This window comes from Thermobia domestica, chromosome 9, assembly GCF_964235325.1.
Source record: "Thermobia domestica chromosome 9, izTheDome1.hap1.1, whole genome shotgun sequence".
NCBI lineage: Eukaryota > Metazoa > Arthropoda > Insecta > Zygentoma > Lepismatidae > Thermobia > Thermobia domestica.
Genome location: NC_137462.1, coordinates 37,787,993 through 37,809,355, shown reverse-complemented (window position 1 = coordinate 37,809,355; position 21,363 = coordinate 37,787,993). Strand labels below are relative to the sequence as shown.

The 21,363-nt window shown below is 31.4% G+C and overlaps 1 protein-coding gene across 17 annotated transcripts in view; it reads left to right on the top strand.

Annotated features, from left to right (window-relative positions):
- The window catches only part of LOC145694577 (uncharacterized), a 554,274-nt gene that overhangs the window by 342,583 nt on the left and 190,328 nt on the right, over positions 1 to 21,363 (top strand). For 10 of the 17 annotated variants that reach the window (XM_081770921.1, XM_081770922.1, XM_081770930.1 and 7 more), the window contains 8 exons: positions 374 to 697; positions 5,801 to 6,124; positions 9,020 to 9,334; positions 10,393 to 10,713; positions 14,543 to 14,869; positions 17,269 to 17,583; positions 18,901 to 19,224; positions 20,542 to 20,868. In XM_081770921.1, coding sequence (XP_081627047.1) covers positions 374 to 697; positions 5,801 to 6,124; positions 9,020 to 9,334; positions 10,393 to 10,713; positions 14,543 to 14,869; positions 17,269 to 17,583; positions 18,901 to 19,224; positions 20,542 to 20,868 — 2,577 coding nt within the window. The remainder of the gene's footprint in view (positions 1 to 373; positions 698 to 5,800; positions 6,125 to 9,019; positions 9,335 to 10,392; positions 10,714 to 14,542; positions 14,870 to 17,268; positions 17,584 to 18,900; positions 19,225 to 20,541; positions 20,869 to 21,363) is intronic. The other 7 variants (XM_081770932.1, XM_081770929.1, XM_081770935.1 and 4 more) reach the window with 5 other exon arrangements.

The following is a 21,363-nucleotide window of genomic DNA, read 5'->3' as shown; positions in this document are numbered from 1 at the left end:
TATTATTTTTTTAAAATTCTATTCTATTTTCGTTTACATCTCTCCCTGATGTGAAAACAACCCTGATGTGAAAGACCACTTCTAATTTTGCGTTTGTGTACAGTTTCCTTGCATTACATCAACTTAAGTATTTTTTTGTTCTGCTTCCTGTGTTCTCCTATGAAGCTTCCTTTTACCTTCACCATATTTTCACTGTACTATTTTTGTTCGTATCTGTCTTGTGTTTTGTGTGGTTGGACAATGAATCTTTTCATTTTCCGTCACCTTTCATGTCATTATGCTTTTGTGCTTTGACTTTTTTTATGTTTGTTTGAATGCTCTGGTGCTTATGGTGACCGGTTTGCATGTACTTGTCTTCCTTATCTTATTTTAGAGCCACCTGCGAAGGTAGTCCCAAGTGGAAATCCATGCGTTCCCTCCCCATGTGGTCCAAACTCTCAGTGCCGTGTAGTTGGAACCCAACCTGCTTGCTCTTGTCTGCCTAATTACATAGGCAGATCTCCGAATTGTCGACCGGAATGCACGATCAATGAAGAATGCCCTAGCAACAAAGCTTGTGTGAACGAACGATGTAGAGATCCTTGCCCTGGTTCATGTGGTTCACATGCCACATGTGCTGTTGTTAAACATGCTCCTATGTGTACATGTGTTCCTGGTTATACAGGAGATCCGTTTGCTGGTTGCTCGCCTACACCAAGTAAGACTTATTTTAGTACATTTGTTGTGGATGGCCCTCATTTGGTTGCTTACGCTAACCAAGAATTAACAACATTTACTTACCTTGATAGCACGATCTGAAATAACACATCTGTATTTTAGCGACTCTAATGCACCACACAGATAATCGGAAGTTTATATTAGTTTTTGTAAACCTAATGAAAGAACCAATGAGTAAGAATCCGTTAGGATAATATGAGGTAATGTAATGACTTTTATATAATAGTTCAAATACATCCTGCAACGATTATCGTCAGTCCTGCTAACAGACACTGAAATTAAAGTAAAAGAACCTTTAACCTTTAGTCTTCTTTATAATTCAACAGCTTAATTAGAACATCGTGAATTGATAATTAAGATGGCAAAGTAAGATATACATTTTTAATAATGTAGAAGATCTTTGGAATTATATCTTTTCTATCTACAAATGCAAATATTTATAACATCATTATAAAATACAAAATATCTACTATCATTGCGCCCAACGTCTTTAATTCAGTGAAATCGGGGAATTAAGGTAATTCACTCTAACAAAAGATGTTCGTTTTTCAATTAGTGACGTTTCTAAGGATGCAGTCAATGATCTATACAGACTTGAAGGCCTTGAACAGAAACTTCAAATAATAATAATAATAATCGGTGTAACTCTGAATTAATTTGATGGTCTTCATAGTCAAAAAGATTAAAACTGTCTTCATAATCAAAAAAGATAATTTAAGAAATCTTCACAGGTCAAATAATAATATTTCTACTGAGAATTCAAGTTATTAACATATTTCATGATTTGTACGTGTCGAAAAATTTGATTATAAATGCTAGTTTGTCTGGTTGCCTGTTTGCCCCAATGTATGTACACATAATGCCTAGAGGTCGTGCCATTCAGCGTATCAGAACCAAACTTTAGATTTGGGTTTCTGTAAGATTCTTCTAGGAAGAGGATAGATTTTTTCCTACCCTCTTTACTCAAATAAGGGTAGTTTACTGGAGGCTGAAAGTCGAAAATTGTGGTTCTGTCGAAAACGGTTGTGATGATTTTATCATATTTCATAATTTAATTCATACGAGAGTAGTGGCCCGTATTTTTCCCTCCCTGTAATGCAACCTTAAGAAAAATATTCAGAGATGTTCGAGTAATATTTTTATTAACATGGTAAATCATAAGAGTTTGGTGATTTGCAGTTAAAGAAAATACTCTCGATAATCATTGGTATCTATAATTTTCGAGTAGAAAGACTGCATCCTAAAATGATCTATTAAGGGTAAGATTTGTAAAGTTGTTCATTATTTGAGAAGTAGAAAAAGCTTATCGACAAGCAATAGAGACATCTATATAAAAGCAATTAAGGATATTGTCATAGGTTAAAGAAAGATCGTAGATGTGAATACGTTCTGTAATCATACCTTCCAACGGTGACGGTAGAAAGACTTCTAAAAGGCGATAGACAAGAAAATCCCTGAATAGGAAGCCACCTCATCGTTACAGGATGTAGACATTCAAACCTTTTCTTGATTAGGAGCAGCATCTGCTTCTGACCTACACTTCTTTATACGTTTTTCCTCATCAGATAAATCGACCAGGACGGAGACCATACCGCTCTTATTCGTCACCCGAACACCGTTTATACATTGCAGGAATAGCAAATACCATTTTTATGCTTTTATAGTTAAAACATTGCTTTTTCAGTGAAACAATTTAGGAATTCCGGTTTTCGAAAAGTTGTTTAAAATTAAACTCTTTAAATTATCCTATAGATTTTGCACAGCTTATGACTTTTTTGACCATCAGAGTTGTGACTGTTGCAATGAATGATCTGCTATTCAAAGCCTACACATCACTTAAATGCAATCCTATATTAATTTTTAGTAGCTCTTCTAGTCATAAAAGTGAATAATGGTTGTATACGAAAAGGTACGATTCAAAAATTAATGTAGAACTCCTATCGAGTGAAACAACCTTATGATACAACCAAGAAAACTGGAAAACTACAACCTAGGAACCAAATATTTAAATATCTTCTTTATTATACTAAATAGTTCATTAATAAAGAAAAACTTTTAGTACTTTTAAAATTTTAATATTAAATTTAATTAAAACATTTCAGAACTTGTAAACAGCACTCAACAATTGTGAAACTTTTCTTTTTCTTTTTTATTTCTTTTTAAATGTTATGTAAAGGAAATTGCTTTGCTTTTGAGGCAGTTAACCGTGCCTCGAAAAGCTTCTTCCTCGTAAATCAAGGAAGACGATGACTGAATGGTAAAGTTTTAAACTGTGATGCGAGGATCTCTGAGTGGTTCCTAAGCTCTGTGATTTTCTGTTGAAGACAAAAACGTGTCTGTGAATTTTCTTAAAGGTTTTCCCGTTACATACTAGTTCGTTTATTCTATTTATACTTCCTTCAATGAATTGAAACTTTATTGGCGACGAATATACAGTGAAATTTCTTAGAGGTTTTCCCGTTACATATTAGTTCGTTGATTCTATTTATACTTCCTTCAATGAATTGAAACTTTATTGGCGACGAATATACAGTGAAATTTCTTAAAGGTTTTCCCGTTACATATTAGTTCGTTTATTCTATTTATACTTCCTTCAATGAATTGAAACTTTATTGGCGACGAATATACAATGTATTAAATAGCTACTCTTGCATAATCAGTTACATGTAGTAAAGAAACCAACGCTTCAGAAATTGTAAATAGTAAGATTCTGATGATATAAACTACATCAGTTTCCCAAACATCGGCAGCTTTATCACATACTACCTATTTAATTAATTGAGAGGAGCTATTTAATTATTCTTTCATAATTTTTTCTTGCATTTTATTATATTTCTCTTTCATCTATAATGCATATCCACAAAATATTGAACTAAAGATTTCAATACTTTTTCTCTTAAATGAATGGAAGCTATCAGTAAATGTGCATGAAGTGTTTTTATATATTCATATACGGTATAAGTCAATGTGCATGTACATAAGTTTTCTCGAATGTTGTGCAAAGAATTCTATATTCCCAATGCTTACATATCAGGAGATTTTCCGTTTTTTAAGAATATAATGGAGACCATTGCAGTTAATATATGAATATACATAGCTTTTACTCTTTCGTGACATAAGCGAACTTCAATGTCCTATAAATTTCTTTGTTGTTGTGCTTCCTGCAAGGATTTTTGTTACCGATAATTACATTTAAGAATTAAATGAAACTAATAATAACTTGCGTGAGTAAAACTAAAAGGACAGAATTATTAATAGGTAACGTATTGTTTCAACTATTTTCGTTCTCTATACCTTATATATTTATTAAAAATTGTTTTTCTTCATCTTTTAATCAACTTTTAATCTTGTTTTCCTAGAGTTTTAAGTCTTTTTAATTCCCTGGTTAACGTTTTTAATAAAAAATGATGAGTATATTTTTTATTAACACATTATATAATAATAATATACATTAATATCTACTTTCTTTAACAAAAAATAATAATAAAATAAAATCCACAATTTATCACTGAACAATAACCTTTATACTTACTATAACAATTATATATATTTATCCATGTCATTGAATTAATCTGTAGTGGTGTTAACTTCTAATTTAGTAAAATTATGTAAATTGTTTGTCATAGTAAGGCAAATGTTTTTGTCAGAATAAAATAAACGTTCCATATTTAATTAGTTAAAGCTCACTTATTCATCTTGTATTGATACTCGAACTCAACTGAGAACTTCTTAAGATTGTGCTAGGAGTATTCAAATTATCAGATACGCATTTATTTCAGAAAATAAATATAATAAGATTTTAATGTCTCATTACATCATTTTTTTTTAAGTTTAAAATTAGCTTTCTATATTTTGCTAAGTTATTTCTTTCTACTAATTATTCTCTTTAAGTGTGAAAAATCTCAGGAACGAAATACTAAAGAAGTGTAATTGAAACATGAGACTCAGCCTGTTTTACGTCTTGTAGTACTTACTCGCATTGTAATAATCTTCTTAAAGAATTTTCATAAAGTTTCACTCAGAACTTCATATTGTTAAATATTTGATATATAACCACAGTTACAATCGAGATAAAATTCTACTAAATCTTTAAAATGTTTTATAATGTATAATATATTCCCATGGTTCTCATCTTGAATAATATATCTTTAATATATTTATTTATTGGGAGAAATAAATATGGAAATGTTTCAAAGTTAGAAATATTAATTTATATGTGAATTAACTCTATATTTCGGACATTAGATATGATACTTTCGTCAGTTTTGTATACACAGGGTGTTACATAAATGTGTCACCGTATTTTGTGAACAGATTCCTCTTATCAAAATAAGAAAAAAAGTTCATATGGACCTGTGCTCAAACGTGGATAGTTTCCGAGTTATAGAGTGACGAAGACGTGAAATAAGTAAACTTAAGAAGTTCATAGTTCCACTACCAAGGGACCTATCGTAGTCGGGTCAAGACATCAATGAGAAACTGGTATGTGAACTATCCAAATATGCATGTTTAAGAATGCTCCAGTACTTGCACACCAATTTTTAGAGAGGTAGGTGGGTAGATGGAGAGTGATCAAGTGTTCCCAAGCAGCCTATCTAAAAATGATTGTGCAAGTACCGGAGATTCTGAAAGATGGATATTTGAATAGCTCACATAGCAGTTCCTCAGGTCCGATTACGATAGGTTCTATAGTAGTGGAGCTATGAACAGTTAACGTTCACTTATTTCACGATTTTGGTAGCATATAACTCCGAAACTATTCACGTTTGAGCACAGGTTCATATATATGGATATGATATATAAAATATTGTAGTTGGCGAAATTACTCTCGTCCTTTGCAATCATGTAATCTTTCAGGTTTCTATAGCAGCAGTATTTATGATTGGAAAGAATAAACATTTAACTACTGTTTGTTAGTACCATTCCCATTGGACAATTTGTTGAAATTTATGCTTTTAACAGTCAATCTGATATCAACGAGAGCATCAGAATAACTTTGTATTTCGTTACTATTTTGCAAATTAAATTACGAATCTCCTTAGTTCGATAAACGATTCTCAGCTACTAGCTTTATTTTTTACAGTACAACAACCTGTTGAAGTGCAAGATCCATGTAATCCATCTCCATGTGGTGCGAACGCTATTTGCAAAGAACGAAATGGTGCTGGCTCTTGTATTTGTCAGCCAGAATACTACGGAGATCCATATACTGGTTGCAGGCCAGAGTGTGTATTAAATTCAGATTGCGATAGAACGAAATCTTGTGTGAACAATAAGTGCCGAGACCCATGTCCTGGAACTTGTGGTCTTAATGCAGAATGTCAAGTAGCAAATCATGCTCCTCTTTGCACTTGTCTGCCTGGTTACACTGGGGATCCGTTGAATGCTTGTCGTCTTTTGCCGAAACGTAAGCTTGTGTATCTTGGCTTTCTTTCTGATTGCATGCGTTTCTTGTGTACTGTAGCGTAGAAAGAAATTATGCACAAGGTTTAAAAGATTGCTAACTCTACAAAAAATAATTAATAACTTAAACATGGCTAATTGATTAAGGCTATGTGTGTAACTTAAACATATGAATAAAGCAGAAAATGTATATATTAATATAGGAAAGAGGTTGGCAATTATTTCCTTGCTTTAAAAGCATACATGTTTAGAACAGTACTTTTGATATAACATAAACTGAGTGACTTAAATGTAATTGCAATTAAACGTTTAAGTACATAAGAAATTACAGTACTCTCTATAGTTGTTGCTACTCATTTGCAATATTATGTTGCTATAAACAATTTACGTGACGCAAATAATATTCAATTATAATATTGTGTTACCAGTTATGGGAACGAATTTATATTCATTATCATTAAAACTTGTAACAAATTATTTATTTTAATCGACTACCTTGTGCATATTTTCTTATTCTTCCATGCTATCTGGTATTGTGTTATGTTTCCTTTCATAGGAATTATACCGTCCATGTACGAATGCTGTCATTAATGTCATTATAAAATTGTCTGTTTTACATTCTTGTATCATACAGAAATCAGTTAGAAATAAAGATACAACTAAGTAATCTTAAAGTATTATATGAAACAAATGCTTGTGAAATTATCTAATATATACAACAATTACAGTGATCTCCACAAAATAAATTTACTTGATTTAATTTCTACATACTAAGACCTTTTTCAACTTCATTTTAATAATATGGGTCAATTTTCACAGTGTTCTCTTGAATTCATATATCTTTATCAGTGGAGTGCAGTAACTTTCTATGTATGTGAGATCAGTTTTAGATTACATATTCTTTTCTTCTTAAAATAGTTATATATATTTTAATAAACAGTTATATTTTAATAAACAGTCTATATTTTAATAAACACTGAATAACACCTTATGAAAAAATATTTACAAAGTTTTAAATGCAACTACGGCAAAAGTTATTATACTTTAAGTGAATGTATTAGAATATATAAAAAGAATAGCTGATCAGTTTTTAACTTCTTTTGCACTGAATCTTTAAAATTCAGTTCATTATATTTTTATATCATTTTATGTAATAAGTATTACTCTAAAATTGGATTTAAAGATTATTTTTTTTACTTATTCTTGCAATAAATTCTTATCAACAGATAATTGTGTAACAGATAATTTACATTGATGACAGTTTTCATACAAAGGGACCGTAAAGTTTTCAGCAATTTCTGTAGATAGATTGTTTCACACTATAAGAGGAAGAACGTTTATGTAGTACTTGGCCAGAAGGTGCTTAATGATAAAATTACTGCCACACAAAAGGATGTATCGGGACCAATAGATCTGAAAGTAATGGATGCAGAGACGTTGATTCACATATTAACTAGAAAGCTACTCATACCTGAATCAATGACTTTAGGTAGCTACGCTAAATTAAGTCCTGAAGGAGAAATCAATACTTCAATCAATACGCTTTTACAGGTATACAAAATATACCCTCTTCCCGTCATTCCAGAGCATACAGTTCGTCATGGTGCGATTTAGCAACGGTGCCTCCCAGCATAGATTTTGCTACAAAATGGTGTTAGCTATAAACGTTAAAATGTTGTTATAAATGAAGAAAAAATGCAAAACAAACCGTAGCTGATATCCATTTCCAGTATTGCATTTTCTTTCTGCGTTTTCACTACATCATCCAAGTCTTTTTGGTTAAAATTTATTTTTCTTCCTCTTCTTTATATTTTTTAAATATTTCGAGTAGATAGTAATTTAATTGCATCCTTAAATGACTTTAATAGTCTGAAAGACCCGTGGCTACTCTTAGGCCATGCCTTCCAATTTCTCCAATAAATTCACACTCTAAATGCACTAAGAATGCTACTGAGAGCAGCAGAGGTTCTATTTGCTGTGACGTTCGTATCCAATTGCTTCAGAAAACCATCAGCTGTATCTCGAGGATTGTCCTCTAATTTACCTCTAAAAGTCTCCTAATCAAGGTTTAACAGTTGAAGTAATACATACTTCAATCAATAGGCACTTTTAGGTATAGTTACCTCAAATCAAGCATTGAACTTGAATCAACACATACTTTAAGGAATAGCTATGCCGAATAATGTATTGAAACAGAAAATTATATCTTCTTCAATCTTACATATATAGCAGTTCCTATAACTATGATGAATCAAGGTTTCCAAGAGAAAGTTATATGCACTTGAATCAATAGATATGAATAGAAATTATACTGAATCAAATATTGCAATATAATTACAAAATATTTTGCACGACTCATTAAGTCTTAAGAAAGAAAACTGTAAATATTTTAATCAATAGTAACCCTTACTCGTGTGATTTTTTGTTAAAGCACTTGAATCAATTAGATCAGATTTTCAATCCTATAACTTTCTCCGTTGTAATAAGGTCTTCCGTGACTTACTAATCGCGAAAGTGTAAGTTTAAGTAATTTTTACTAATACTACTTTTTTCACAACTAGTACCATCATATTTGTCAGTAAGCATTTCTTAGTCGAGTACAAGATAAAATTCTACCTTATTATGATGTGAAGTATCTATCTACAAATTTTACTGAGTGTGTACTGCTGAATCTTGTTCGTAAGAAATTGAAATGCGTGATAAATCAAGAACACTTTTCTTTCATTAGTTTTTGGATGGCATATCTTCGTACATATATATGTAATAGTAGCAGATGCATGTAAAATATTATTTCTTTCTTTTTTTTATGTTGCACTTCTGTTTGTCTGTTTGCTCTTTCCTGTATTGGTAAATGTATTGTCTGTAGATTGCATGCTATTTATCAATGTTATCTTCTTAGCTGTCGAAAGACAACCATCACACCCATGTGAGCCTTCACCTTGTGGACCGTATAGTGTGTGTCGTGAGATAAACGGTCACGCTGTATGCTCTTGTCAAAGCGGGTACATAGGTACACCACCTTCTTGCAGACCTGAATGTGTAGTTAGTGCTGACTGCCCTCAAGATAAAGCATGCTTGAATCAAAAGTGTCAAGATCCTTGCCCAGGCACTTGTGGTACGAATGCTCGTTGTCAGGTTGTGAACCACAACCCCATCTGTAGCTGTCCACCTAGTTACACAGGAGATCCTTTCGTGAGGTGTATTAAAGAAGAAAGTAAGCACTTTTAGAATCTTGGCTTTCCTATCTTCAATCTTTGGTAGAAATTCTCATTTATCCATGATTTTATTTGAGAAGAGTCACATATTTTAGAATATACTTACTTCGAACTCAAAACAGTGGCAAACTGAGATTTAAATTAAAAGAATGAATATTATTAAGAAAGATTTCATTTGTGCTAATGTCAGAGCATTATAAAATATAAATATTTTTTAAAATAAAAAATTACAATTAATGATTTAATTTTAATGTTATCCCAAAAGTAACATTTGCACTTTTAGAATACAAGTATTTACTTACACATTATCTAATATTAATTAAACTGAGTTTTGCAGTTCTTTTTTTTTTTTTTAAGGAATACTACTCTACCTACTATAATAATGCATACTTTTTTTTTAAAATATACTAAAATTCTTCAAAATGTAAAATGCGTTAATGTTATATTCAACACATAAATTTTTAAAAAAGATCCTTTGTATTTTTTTTATTATAAAAAGAGATTCACCAAGTTACTTTAAATTTCTTTATTACTGAAATTTGTATATCCTTATTGTGTTTTTACAAAATTATTATTAACTTAATAAAATCATGGAAATAATGTTACTATCATTTTATCTGTATGAAAAATTTTTCAATTATTATTCTTTTATTTCCTTCTCTTTAACGTTAGCAAAAACTATATTCTGCTCTACTTTGTATTGCTTAGTATGATTATATTGTATATTATCTTTGATTTGTCAACTTAGCATGTTTTGTGTAAAATACTGTATTCTGTAATTCTTCACAGTATTGTTTGCACTTCTGAATAGTAGTTTTTTTTCGTAATTTCTTGCTTCTTTGTAAATTTGTTAGTGCAACCCATTAAATTTCAACATGACCTTAAATTCTTTTATATCGTAAACAATGATTAAAATTACATTAAACGATTATGATTTCTGTTAATATATTTTTCTGATTTTTAGTTAAGTTTAATAATGGATTGCACTTTCAAGTCTCTGCTTTGCTTTAGTTTCCATGCTTTTCTTAGCATATCCATGTTATATTTTCTCTTATAGAGCCAACTGCAGTGGTACCAGGTAATCCCTGTGTGCCATCCCCTTGCGGCCCCTACTCTCAATGTCGTGTAGTAGGATCTCAGCCTGCATGTTCGTGTCTACCAAATTACATCGGTCGGTCACCTAATTGCCGACCAGAATGTACAATCAACGAAGAATGTCCAAGTAACTTAGCATGCCAGAATGAGCGCTGCAGAGATCCTTGTCCAGGTTCATGTGGAGCTCTTGCACAATGCTCAGTGGTAAAGCATGCCCCAATGTGTAGGTGTGAACCTGGTTTTACAGGTGACCCATTCACGGGATGTGTCCCCATTACTCCAAGTAAGACATGTTACAGATTTCTAATGCTCGAAATTAACATAACTTATAAGAGAATTCTGCTAACAGCTATGTACCTCCGTCTTTTTAAATACATCGTTACAAATAGAAAAAGAAACGGCGTTAAAGGAATTTACTGAGTTTTATATCTTGAAATGTGTTCCGCAGATATACGTATAATAGCACAAATGTTCCATGCGTGTGTATTGATCGGAATGCGCATATTGTTTTTTATTATTATTATTATTATTATTATTATTATTATTGCAGTCGTTGAATGTAAGTTTGATGAGGACATTTTTTTCTAATAAGCAATGTTCTCACATAATGTTGCAGTTAATAGAAGAAATGCGCTCATAGTATTTCGAAAGATTTTTCTAATACTTGTTCAATATTCTGATTATGCAAATTACATAAAATAATATATTTTTAATGTTCATAATGTCCTATAATATTATGTTACATAAGCCCAATTTCATTTCTAGCATTTATATTTTGAATCAAAACAAGTCTATTAATAGAATTTTAAAGATGAAATTTTATAAATTTTCATTTATGAGTTGCATTGTACAGTACCATACACAAGGAAAGAATTCGCATTATTGACGTTCTCTTTCTGAGCTCTTTAATCTGTGAATAATCCAAGATCTAATAATTCTAATATTGATTGGAAAGTAGAAGAATTTTGTGTACAGTTTTTGTATAGGGCTCTGATCTTCGGATCATGATTTCGGAATGTTGTATTTTTCAAAGTTAAGGATTTATACTCTTAAAGGCAAAATACAGGGTTAGCATAAATGATTCGTTCATTTTGAAAAGGCTATATTTTCGAAAGTATTACATGCACACATATGAAAGATATATAAAAAAGAGCCACAAACTCACCCAGTTTATACACTCTACAAATGTTCAATATGAGCCCCTTTGGTGACAGGACACATGTCCAGACGACGTCTTTTTGTTTGCCTTCCCTCCATTTTTGACAGGTACTAACCTCGTACTGCCACACTGCCACGCCCGGTCGGAAAGATAATGGGCTCGTGCTGCCACCTGGAATACACAAAACAAACTTTGTGGTTATTTTCGCATATCTCTCATGTGTGTACGTGTAATACTTTTAAAAATATAGCCTTTTCAAAACGAACGAATCATTTATGCTAACCCTGTGTGTCTTTATAAATTAGGTAGGAAACTGAATGTTTAAATATTTAACATTTTTGCAAAGATCAGAGATAAAATTTTCACATACTTAAATTATCTTTGTCAATTCTACTTTTGTTATTATAAACATAAAAAACATGTCCTATTAATTTAAGCATGAAGTTGGTACTTTTAAATATCTGAAAATTAGAGAAAAAGTTCCATCTTCTTCGAATTGTCTCCAGTGATTTCAACTTACATAAACTTGTTATTATAATGTAGGAATGAAACTGAAATTTTGAGTCCTTAGCACTTTAGAGCAAACAACAGAAATCTGTTGAAATTTTCAAACTATTCCTAGCAAATTTAATCTCATCTGTACTATTGTTATCATTAGGTAATCAGAAGAAGAGTTTCTCTTTTTTTAAAAAAGAAAATGACAGGAGAACTTTTTTAAAGCAAAAATTAGTTTTTTTCTCGCATATTGCTTAAAGAAACTACACACCACAAGTTTTCTTTCTTTACGACGTTATGTTGTATATATAGATGGAATTTCTATCACATTTACAACTAAACTATTGTACTATTCTCCCAAATATATTGAATTATTGTTCTTTATGTCATTAATAATACGTTAATTTGTAAGCAAAGCTATCTCTTCATTATCTGTTTTTTTTTTCAAAGTATATAGTAGTTTTCTTCAGTGTTATTCTGTTCTATTCGTATTAAACGGTAGTACATACTTCGAAAGTACTATACTCTCATTTGATATACAGGGTAGACCATTTACCTTGATATGCTCTTCTAACTTGTAAACTAATAGACAAAAACACTGAAATTTCGCACCATGGAAATATCGACAAGGAGGCTTTGTTTAGCGTACCCTTCAATACCACCAGATAAACAGAGTTGCCAACTCAACAGTTGTATTTTTTTAAATGACACTACGTCAGTTTATTATGTTGCTCAAATTTACATGTAAAACTAAAACTTACAGTTCCACACATATTACGCAGTGCTGCAAACTAAGAACGCTACAATGTCCCAAACATCGAAAGACTACTAAATTTTGTAGAGTTCTACGACAGTAAACACGTAAGTTACACGGTAGAGGTAAGTACCTTAGTGTCAAATATAATGATCATCATATGACGTATTTGAAGCAAGTAGAAACAAAGTTACAAGGAATTGAAAGTTTCTTTTCTTCAAAGGATTTTATTTCAAAATTGTATTTAGATATCTATCATTTCCAGTTATGTAGATAATTTTGAATAGATATAAAGATCATAATGTCATTTTTCAGGAATTTTATATCTCAAATCATTCCCGAGATATGAAAAAAATGGTAAAAAATTATAAAAGTCTTAAAATACCGTATTTATGGGATGTTTTTAGAAAGTATTTTTTTGATTTGGTTTGCTTCTATAACATTATAACAATACTTTCTTGTTGGTGTAGTTAAATAAATTCTCCGAATTATATAATTATAAGCAGTGTTGCAAATTTTACCAATATTTACCACATCTCCATACGATTTGAGATATCAAGTTGTTGTAAACGGCATTATGATATTTATATCTATTGAAATTCATTATCTAAGCAGTTTATCAAATTAAAGGCTTTTGAAACAAGTCAAACTTTCAATCCCTTGTATCTTTGATTTTATTCAAACGAAATCCGTTGTATCGTGATCATAGTCTTATCATGACGCTAAAGTATTTCGGATATGCATTGTTCAGTCTGTCTCACTTACTTTGTTACTGCTGTAGAGACCAGCAAATCTTGGATGTATCTGATATTGTAGATTCCTTAGTTGGCAACACTGAATAACAAATGCGACTTGAAAAACTTTATTCAACATGTAGATTTGAAATATGCTATAACCTGACGTAGTGCCTTTCAGAGTAATATAACATTATGTTGAATTGTCAACACTGATAACCTGGTTGCATCGCAGAGTATATCAAACAATGTCCTCCTGCCGATATTTGCATGGTACAAAATTTCAACGTCTTTTTGTCTATTAGTTTAAAAGTTACAAAAGCGTATGAAGATACATGGTGTACCCTGTATATCTTATATCTGATATATATATCTATAAATATTAGATACTAGTATAAAACTAATTGAAACAATTAACTTCGATATAAACATATGCTAAGTTAAGAAAAATATAATCATATTATTTGTAGTTGTAATAGAACAAAAATTCTTATTACTTTCGTGAATAATTGATTATTATTGCGGTTGTATAGTTATTCTTTATATCATTTCAAGAGAATGTTACCTAATCTGAATTGTTTGAAAGATATGTGGGGGGAAAAGCCACATAGAGCGTATTCAAAGATGGCCTCATTCATGTGTAAATGGACTTCTAATTGAATGTTTGTATTTGATGACTATTTTTTTCTCATAACTCTTAAGGTAATTAAATGGTATAATGTATCAAATAAAAAAAATAGTTATTAAACGGAAGTGAATAAACTAGGCATCTTCTCAGTTTTATGTTATCCAATCCTAGATGAAAGTTTGAAAAATGAGGTTAACATTAAATCAAGGTTTAATTAGTAAAATATTCTTGTATAATGTATCATAGTTAAATTATGTTATCGTAGTTGGCCATCTTTTAAGATTATTCCAGATTCAACTAAATGTTTAGAATCATGTTTCAGCAATAATTTTAATCTTCCAGCTGTTAGACCAACTGAAGGTCCCCGGGACCCTTGTAATCCTTCACCTTGTGGGGCAAATGCAGTATGTAGAGAAAGAAATGGAGCTGGATCATGTAGTTGTCTGCAAGATTATTTTGGAGATCCTTACACTGGTTGTAGACCAGAATGTGTTTTGAATTCTGACTGTGATCGATCTAAAGCATGTTTGAATAATAAATGCCAAGACCCTTGTCCAGGAACTTGCGGTTTGAATGCTGAATGCCGCGTTATTAATCATGCTCCTTCTTGTACTTGCTTGCCTGGCTACACTGGAGATCCTTTGAACTCTTGTCGTGTGATTGAAGCTAGTAAGATATTTCTCTTCATTTTTTTCTGTTTCTTTGTAAATATGTAGTACTTCTTTCAATGTCATTCTGTTCTATTCGTATTGAATGATAGTACATACTTCAAAAGTTCTGTACTCTTATTTCTTAACTATATTGTTATCTACATTTGTTTCTAGTATGTATGACTTTTACAACGTAATCTGTACTTTTATATAAATAATAGAAAGAGATTGTTTTAATAATATTTAATACACGAACAGTAATTTTGATACTACTTTATAAAAGAAGTGATTAGTCCCATTGAAATCATATACATGACATGTGGAAATTAATAGCGTACTCTCCATCTAAATATTAATCTTAAACAAAGTCTAGTCTCCACTGCGCTGTTCGAAACTGAAATAATTTAAAATTGTACGTTAAAAAAAAAAAGTTTATGACAACATATACTTTCTTCATACACCTTATACCTAGACTTACAATTACGTTAACTTATTTTTACTGATTTCACTGCCTTTTCTTTTAAAACAATACTCATCATCCACTTGATTTAAATCAGTCTATTTCTTCCAGTTATACATATTTTATTTTTATCTTCTAATAATCATTCTACTTACTGAATTATTCTGTAATTCTTGAACTTTAGTAGTTCCAAACTTTTTATACAATACAACTCTTCCCTTGGTAAGCCCATTCCATTTTTATTCCTTGATGTTTCTATTCTTTTTCTTCCTCTTCCTAACTTCGGTGACCAAGACTCCAGGGGAGAGTCGAAAGCTTGGAACTATAAAAAATTCAGGAACTACAAAAATCTATAAGTAGAATGATAGAATTCCCGAGCGTGGTTTTGCAATGTCTGTCTTCTAATAGTTGACATAACGAAAACTTCTGTTATTTTAAAAATCTGAAAATGAAATAACCTCACACTAAGAGTCCGCTGTCGAATATTTTAAACAATATAGAAATATACTTAAACCATAAAAGAATAGAAAACGAGGTAGCGCTAAAACATGACAAACTACTTACAGTATTTTTACACTGACAGTGTATGGTATTTAAACAGGGCACAGTTGCAAACTATAGTCAATAACAATAATAATAACTATTGTCCGTTCCGTAAAATAATCAATAAATGATTTTAATTATGAGCGAAAGTTAATGACTGGTACAAAGTCTAATTATAATATTTCATATGCAGCAGTGAAAAATATTTATTTCATATATTAAAAAGATAATTATATACTTTTGATTAAGTATCTGCTTCGAGATGATTACTTACAACCATAACGAATTATTTATTATTTACATTTGTTCAGATTAAATAATATTATTAAAAACACAAATTTTATATTTCTAAAGTTTGTTCGTAATTCCTTCAAATACATTCTTTTAATTGTACAGAAAAATCGAATTTTACCATGGTAAGATATAATCGTCATTGATTATTTTAGCAGATTTGTAACTAATTACTATCCATGAATGCAAATTAATCAAATATAATTTTTAAAAAGTTAAGGATATATACAGTGGATGATGTACTGTACAATCATTAGTGTTCGAAAAAAGTGAGTCAGTTAAATGTTTAAAATCTGTTATTTCTATGATTTATCTGTAGATCGTGAAGTTGTACCTGTACTTCTTCTATCTCTTTCGAATTTTTATAATACTTCTGTATATAGCATTCTATTGTTTACTGATAAGAATACAAAGCTCTTAAAATGTATTATATTTGAATGTGGTTGTATTATACAAACACATTCCAGAACTTATTTATCACTGTCTTACGAGCGGTGATAATATTTAGAAAAATGTAAACAAAAGGCTAATATTCACCGCTGAAAACAAACCACTTCCCTATAAAGTACTTTTGGAGAACATCGTCCCCATCTTCAACCTAGTAACGATTCGAAAAGGATTTTATACATGGGAAGAAATGTGGATGAGTAAAATTGGTTAAAAAGGATTTACAATATGCGAAGCGTGATTCTTCTTGTCGGATGAAAACAGATATTGTTCATATGTAACATCATAAATATTTTTTTACGTCCGACAAGAAGAATCACGCTTCTCATATTTTAAATCTTTTTTAACCAATTTTACTTATCCATATTTTTTCCCATGTTTTTAATCCATTTCGAATCATGGATAAGTTAAAGATGAAGATAATATTCCCCGAAAGTATTTCCTAGAGAAGTGGCTTGTTTTCTGCGATGAGTATTAACCTTTTGCTTACATTTTTCTACATTTCAGGACTATTTCTAACCTGTTAAAAATCTTCTCTTTCTTTGATCTATCATAAAGCTAGTTTCTTTCATTCCTTCAATATAGTTTAGTTCATAAGTTTCTTCATTTTCTTAAGAAAATATTCTTCTGTTTTCTGTGGACACTTTGCATAAAATCTTGTCCTTCCTTTTCTACAGTTGAAGCTGAAACTCCAAGAGATCCTTGTGAGAATTCTCCTTGCGGACCAAACAGTTTGTGTCGAGTGGTAAATGAGCATGCTGTATGTTCTTGTAAAGCTGGCTATATTGGGTCTCCTCCTGCATGCAGACCTGAATGCGTTGTTAGTACAGAATGCCCTCAGAACAGAGCATGTTTGAATCAGAAATGCCAGGATCCTTGTCCTGGAACCTGTGGCATTAACGCTCGCTGCCAGGTTGTAAATCATAATCCAATCTGTAGTTGTTCGCCTGGCTTTACTGGAGATCCTTTCGTGAAATGTCTCAAAGAAGAGTGTAAGCTTGATTCTCTTTTCTCTTGAACTGTCTGTAATTTAGCTAGTAAAACTTCTATAGCCATTTCATTTAAAGCAAATGCATGGTATTTATGAATATTATTCTATATGGCAAATTAAGTTTACGTTCAAAAAATATTCCATTAAAACAAGATATTTAAAATTTTCTGTAAATTACATCCGGGTAACTATGAGAAACTTTCAATAATAATAATAATAGTAATAATAATTAAAATAGTGAACACATATAACAGTTTTTGTTTACTATTTATTGTGTCAGTCACTGAATTGATTGCTTGGCATCTCTTTCAGAAGTTAGGCTATATGATACGTGAACCTACAGTTAACGTGGAATTCGAACCACATGAGCTTCTGCTGGTTTGCGTAAGTTACGATATCTTAGTTTGTAATATTTTCGACACAAATCTTCTAACCCTCAAGTTGAAAAATCAATAATAAGAAAATGAATACTAAAGATAGAATTACATTATATTATATATGTTCAAAAAATCTTTGTATTCGATTTTCTAAATATTCGTTTGCATTTCCAAATTTTTTGCTCATTATATTGTTGAATTCGTCAACGTCTTGAAAGGAATTTAGTTTAAAAGATATGTAGATCCTACCTTACGACCAGAAGAGCATAATCTTGTTGAGAAGAATGTTTTACTAGAACGAACATTTTATTAAAGTGATGACAACACAACCATGTCGCTCTCAAAGTAAATACTGTCCACCCAGTACATGTTCTTTGTCTATAACTTCAAATCAATCAGAACCCATTTAAGTACAGTTTCCTCAATGTGTAAAGAACATAGTTCCGTATTAGTTTCTATTCACTTCAAAGTTATTATAAAAGAAAATTTACGGTATTTGCATAAACTTTTACTTCCAACTGTTGGAAAAAATAATTTTGAATTTAACAGTAACGTTAAGCGTAAACTTAATTTGCTCCAAAATAATGAAAGTAAGGAATTGTCTGTGTTCCATTCTTCTTCTTTACCTTTTAATGATTTTTTAAAAAAGTGCATGGAACAAGGAAAAATATCGAAAATATATATAAAATGAAACAATAAGCAACAAAAGTGCAAGAATGTAATGCCTGTTTCTTGTTCAAGTTTTTGAGTTAGAATATCTGTTACTTTCATCCTTTTGTATGATATATATATTTTGTTCTTTCTTTTTGTGTGATATTTGTCTCTTCCTTGCATTTTGAAAAAATGTACAGTTTGAATTTATTTTAAATGCATGTCTTTTAAACTTTCTTTCTTTTGTCGTTTTCTCTTCTGCTTCGGCTTATTTCATGCTTCTCTTATAGTGCCTCCGCCTAAGGAATTAGGAAATCCATGCGATCCATCTCCATGTGGACCGAACTCTCAGTGTCGAGTTGTGGGAGATCAGCCTGCATGTTCATGCTTACCTAATTATATTGGTCGTCCACCAAATTGTCGACCGGAGTGTACAATTCATGCGGAATGTGCAAGTAACAGGGCATGTAAAAACGAACGCTGTGTAGATCCGTGCCCTGGTAGCTGTGGCCAGTTGGCCCAGTGTGTGGTCGTTAATCATAATCCAGTGTGTACTTGCCCTCAAGGATATACTGGTGATCCCTTCCGTGGATGTTCACCAGCGCCTCCACCATGTAAGAATTTTGAAAGCATATCTCTGCACAAATATATATTATAAGCTGCACTGCATATAGAGTAGTAGAAAGATATAACAAAATAATTACCGTAGTCAATATATTATTAAGGATGACTAACATTAATATGTCTTCCTTCTAATTGACTAGTTCCCGACCCTGACCCTTTTAATTTAAGCTTAAATTAGATGATATTTTCGATATATATCTTAACTTATTTATTAAAAAATGTGTAAGTTTCTCATTGCGTAATATCTTTAACTGAAATATGGCTATTTATAAATTATCAGTAACACTGCTTAAAATTAATTTATTTCTGAACAATAAGTTTCGATTTTACAATGAGAATAGCACAATTTGTCTCAAAGATATATTACACAAAATGTATATCAAAAGTAGTAATTATAATATTACCATGTTGTGTCGCACAGTGCCATAGGATGTGTCGCGAAATTTAAAAGTCATGAAATATTTATTAATTATGTAGTAAAAATCAATTCTGAGACAGACTGAATCAGTCAATGCTCCCAGCGGCAGCAACGATGCTCAGCACTACTTAGAGTCATTACTTTATTGTAACTTACAGGCTTAAACTATCATAATTTATATCATTAATAATACAAGAAATTAGAAAAATGTGTCGCGATGTCATGGGGGTTCAGTAAGCTTGTTGCCAGTCAAAAAGGGTTGGGAACCACTGGTCTACGGTATTGTTACTAAAAACCCCTTAACTGGAAAGAGAAACATATTTTTCATAACGCAAAACTTGGATGATTGAATTTGATTTCAATATGCATACAATATATCATAAGGATTAATGTATTCATAGACCGAATAAGTAACTGTAACCTTAGATACTATATTCTTGTATTGATAAGCAACACCTTTGGCCAGATACCATTTTAAAAAAATGGAGTGCTAATTGTTCATACATCCGTGAAAACATAGCAATTACGCGGTATATAAGTACTCGAAGTATGACTCATTATTGTTGTCTTAGCATTGCCTGTTGGATTAACGTTACCCATCATTTAATATAAGTGGAAGTAGTTAGTAAGGTTGGTGGTTCTTTTCAGGAAGGTTGTGAAGCAAAGAATTAGCTACGCTGCTTGTTTTTAACTACACATCATATGGTTCTGTAACATGTAATTTTAATATAAATGAATCCAACATCCAACTGTGGCTTTACATTTTAATGTTTCTTCCAGCAAAAATACGGCAGTTGTGTAATAGTCTTCGCAAAACAACACCTTTCACTAACGGTTGCAAATGTTTAAATACAAAATAAATATATATTATTTATTTCTTTTTCTACAGCAACTGAGCGAACACCTCCAACAGATCCATGCTTCCCCTCACCATGTGGACAAAATGCAGAATGCCGGGAAAGAAATGGAGCAGGAGCGTGCTTCTGTCTTCCAGGATTCTTTGGAGATCCTTACACTGGTTGCCAGAGAGAATGTGAATCAAATTCAGACTGTGCAGCAACAAAGGCTTGTATCGGTTACAAGTGCCAAGATCCATGTCCAGGCACTTGCGGAACAGATGCAGAATGTTCTGTTATCAATCATGTACCAAGCTGTCACTGTAGAGAAGGCTTCACTGGGGATCCATTCTTTGCATGTCGCCCAATACCTGCGACAGGTAAGGATTTTATAAACAAATAAAATAACGAATTGGGTTTCTCAGAAATATATTTAAAATATTGAATTGTAAAAAGAAATTTCAAACATATTTGAAAAAGAATAAAATATATGAGTTTCACGTCCCATGATTATGCTGGTTAGGTTAAAGGAGACGGAGATGATGAGAAATGAATGAAAGGGTGGAGTAAAGAAAGTGAGAGGAAACAGTAGAATCCCGGGAAAGCCACGTGCACGGTGTTTGTCCATCTCAAACATATTTGCATGTAGTATATTCTTTTTATTTGTTGTCTGAAATTTTATATATAATAAGAAATAAACCATCGTCACTACAAATTAGAAACCTGATTAACTAGTTGAATAAAATAATTAGTCTCACACGTACCCTCAAAATGATTATTGTTGCCACTATTTTTGTTTTTATTTATTTATTTATTTAATTGAAGTAGCTTCTCAATGTATCCTCAGGAATTGAATTCAGGATGACGTGGCGCAT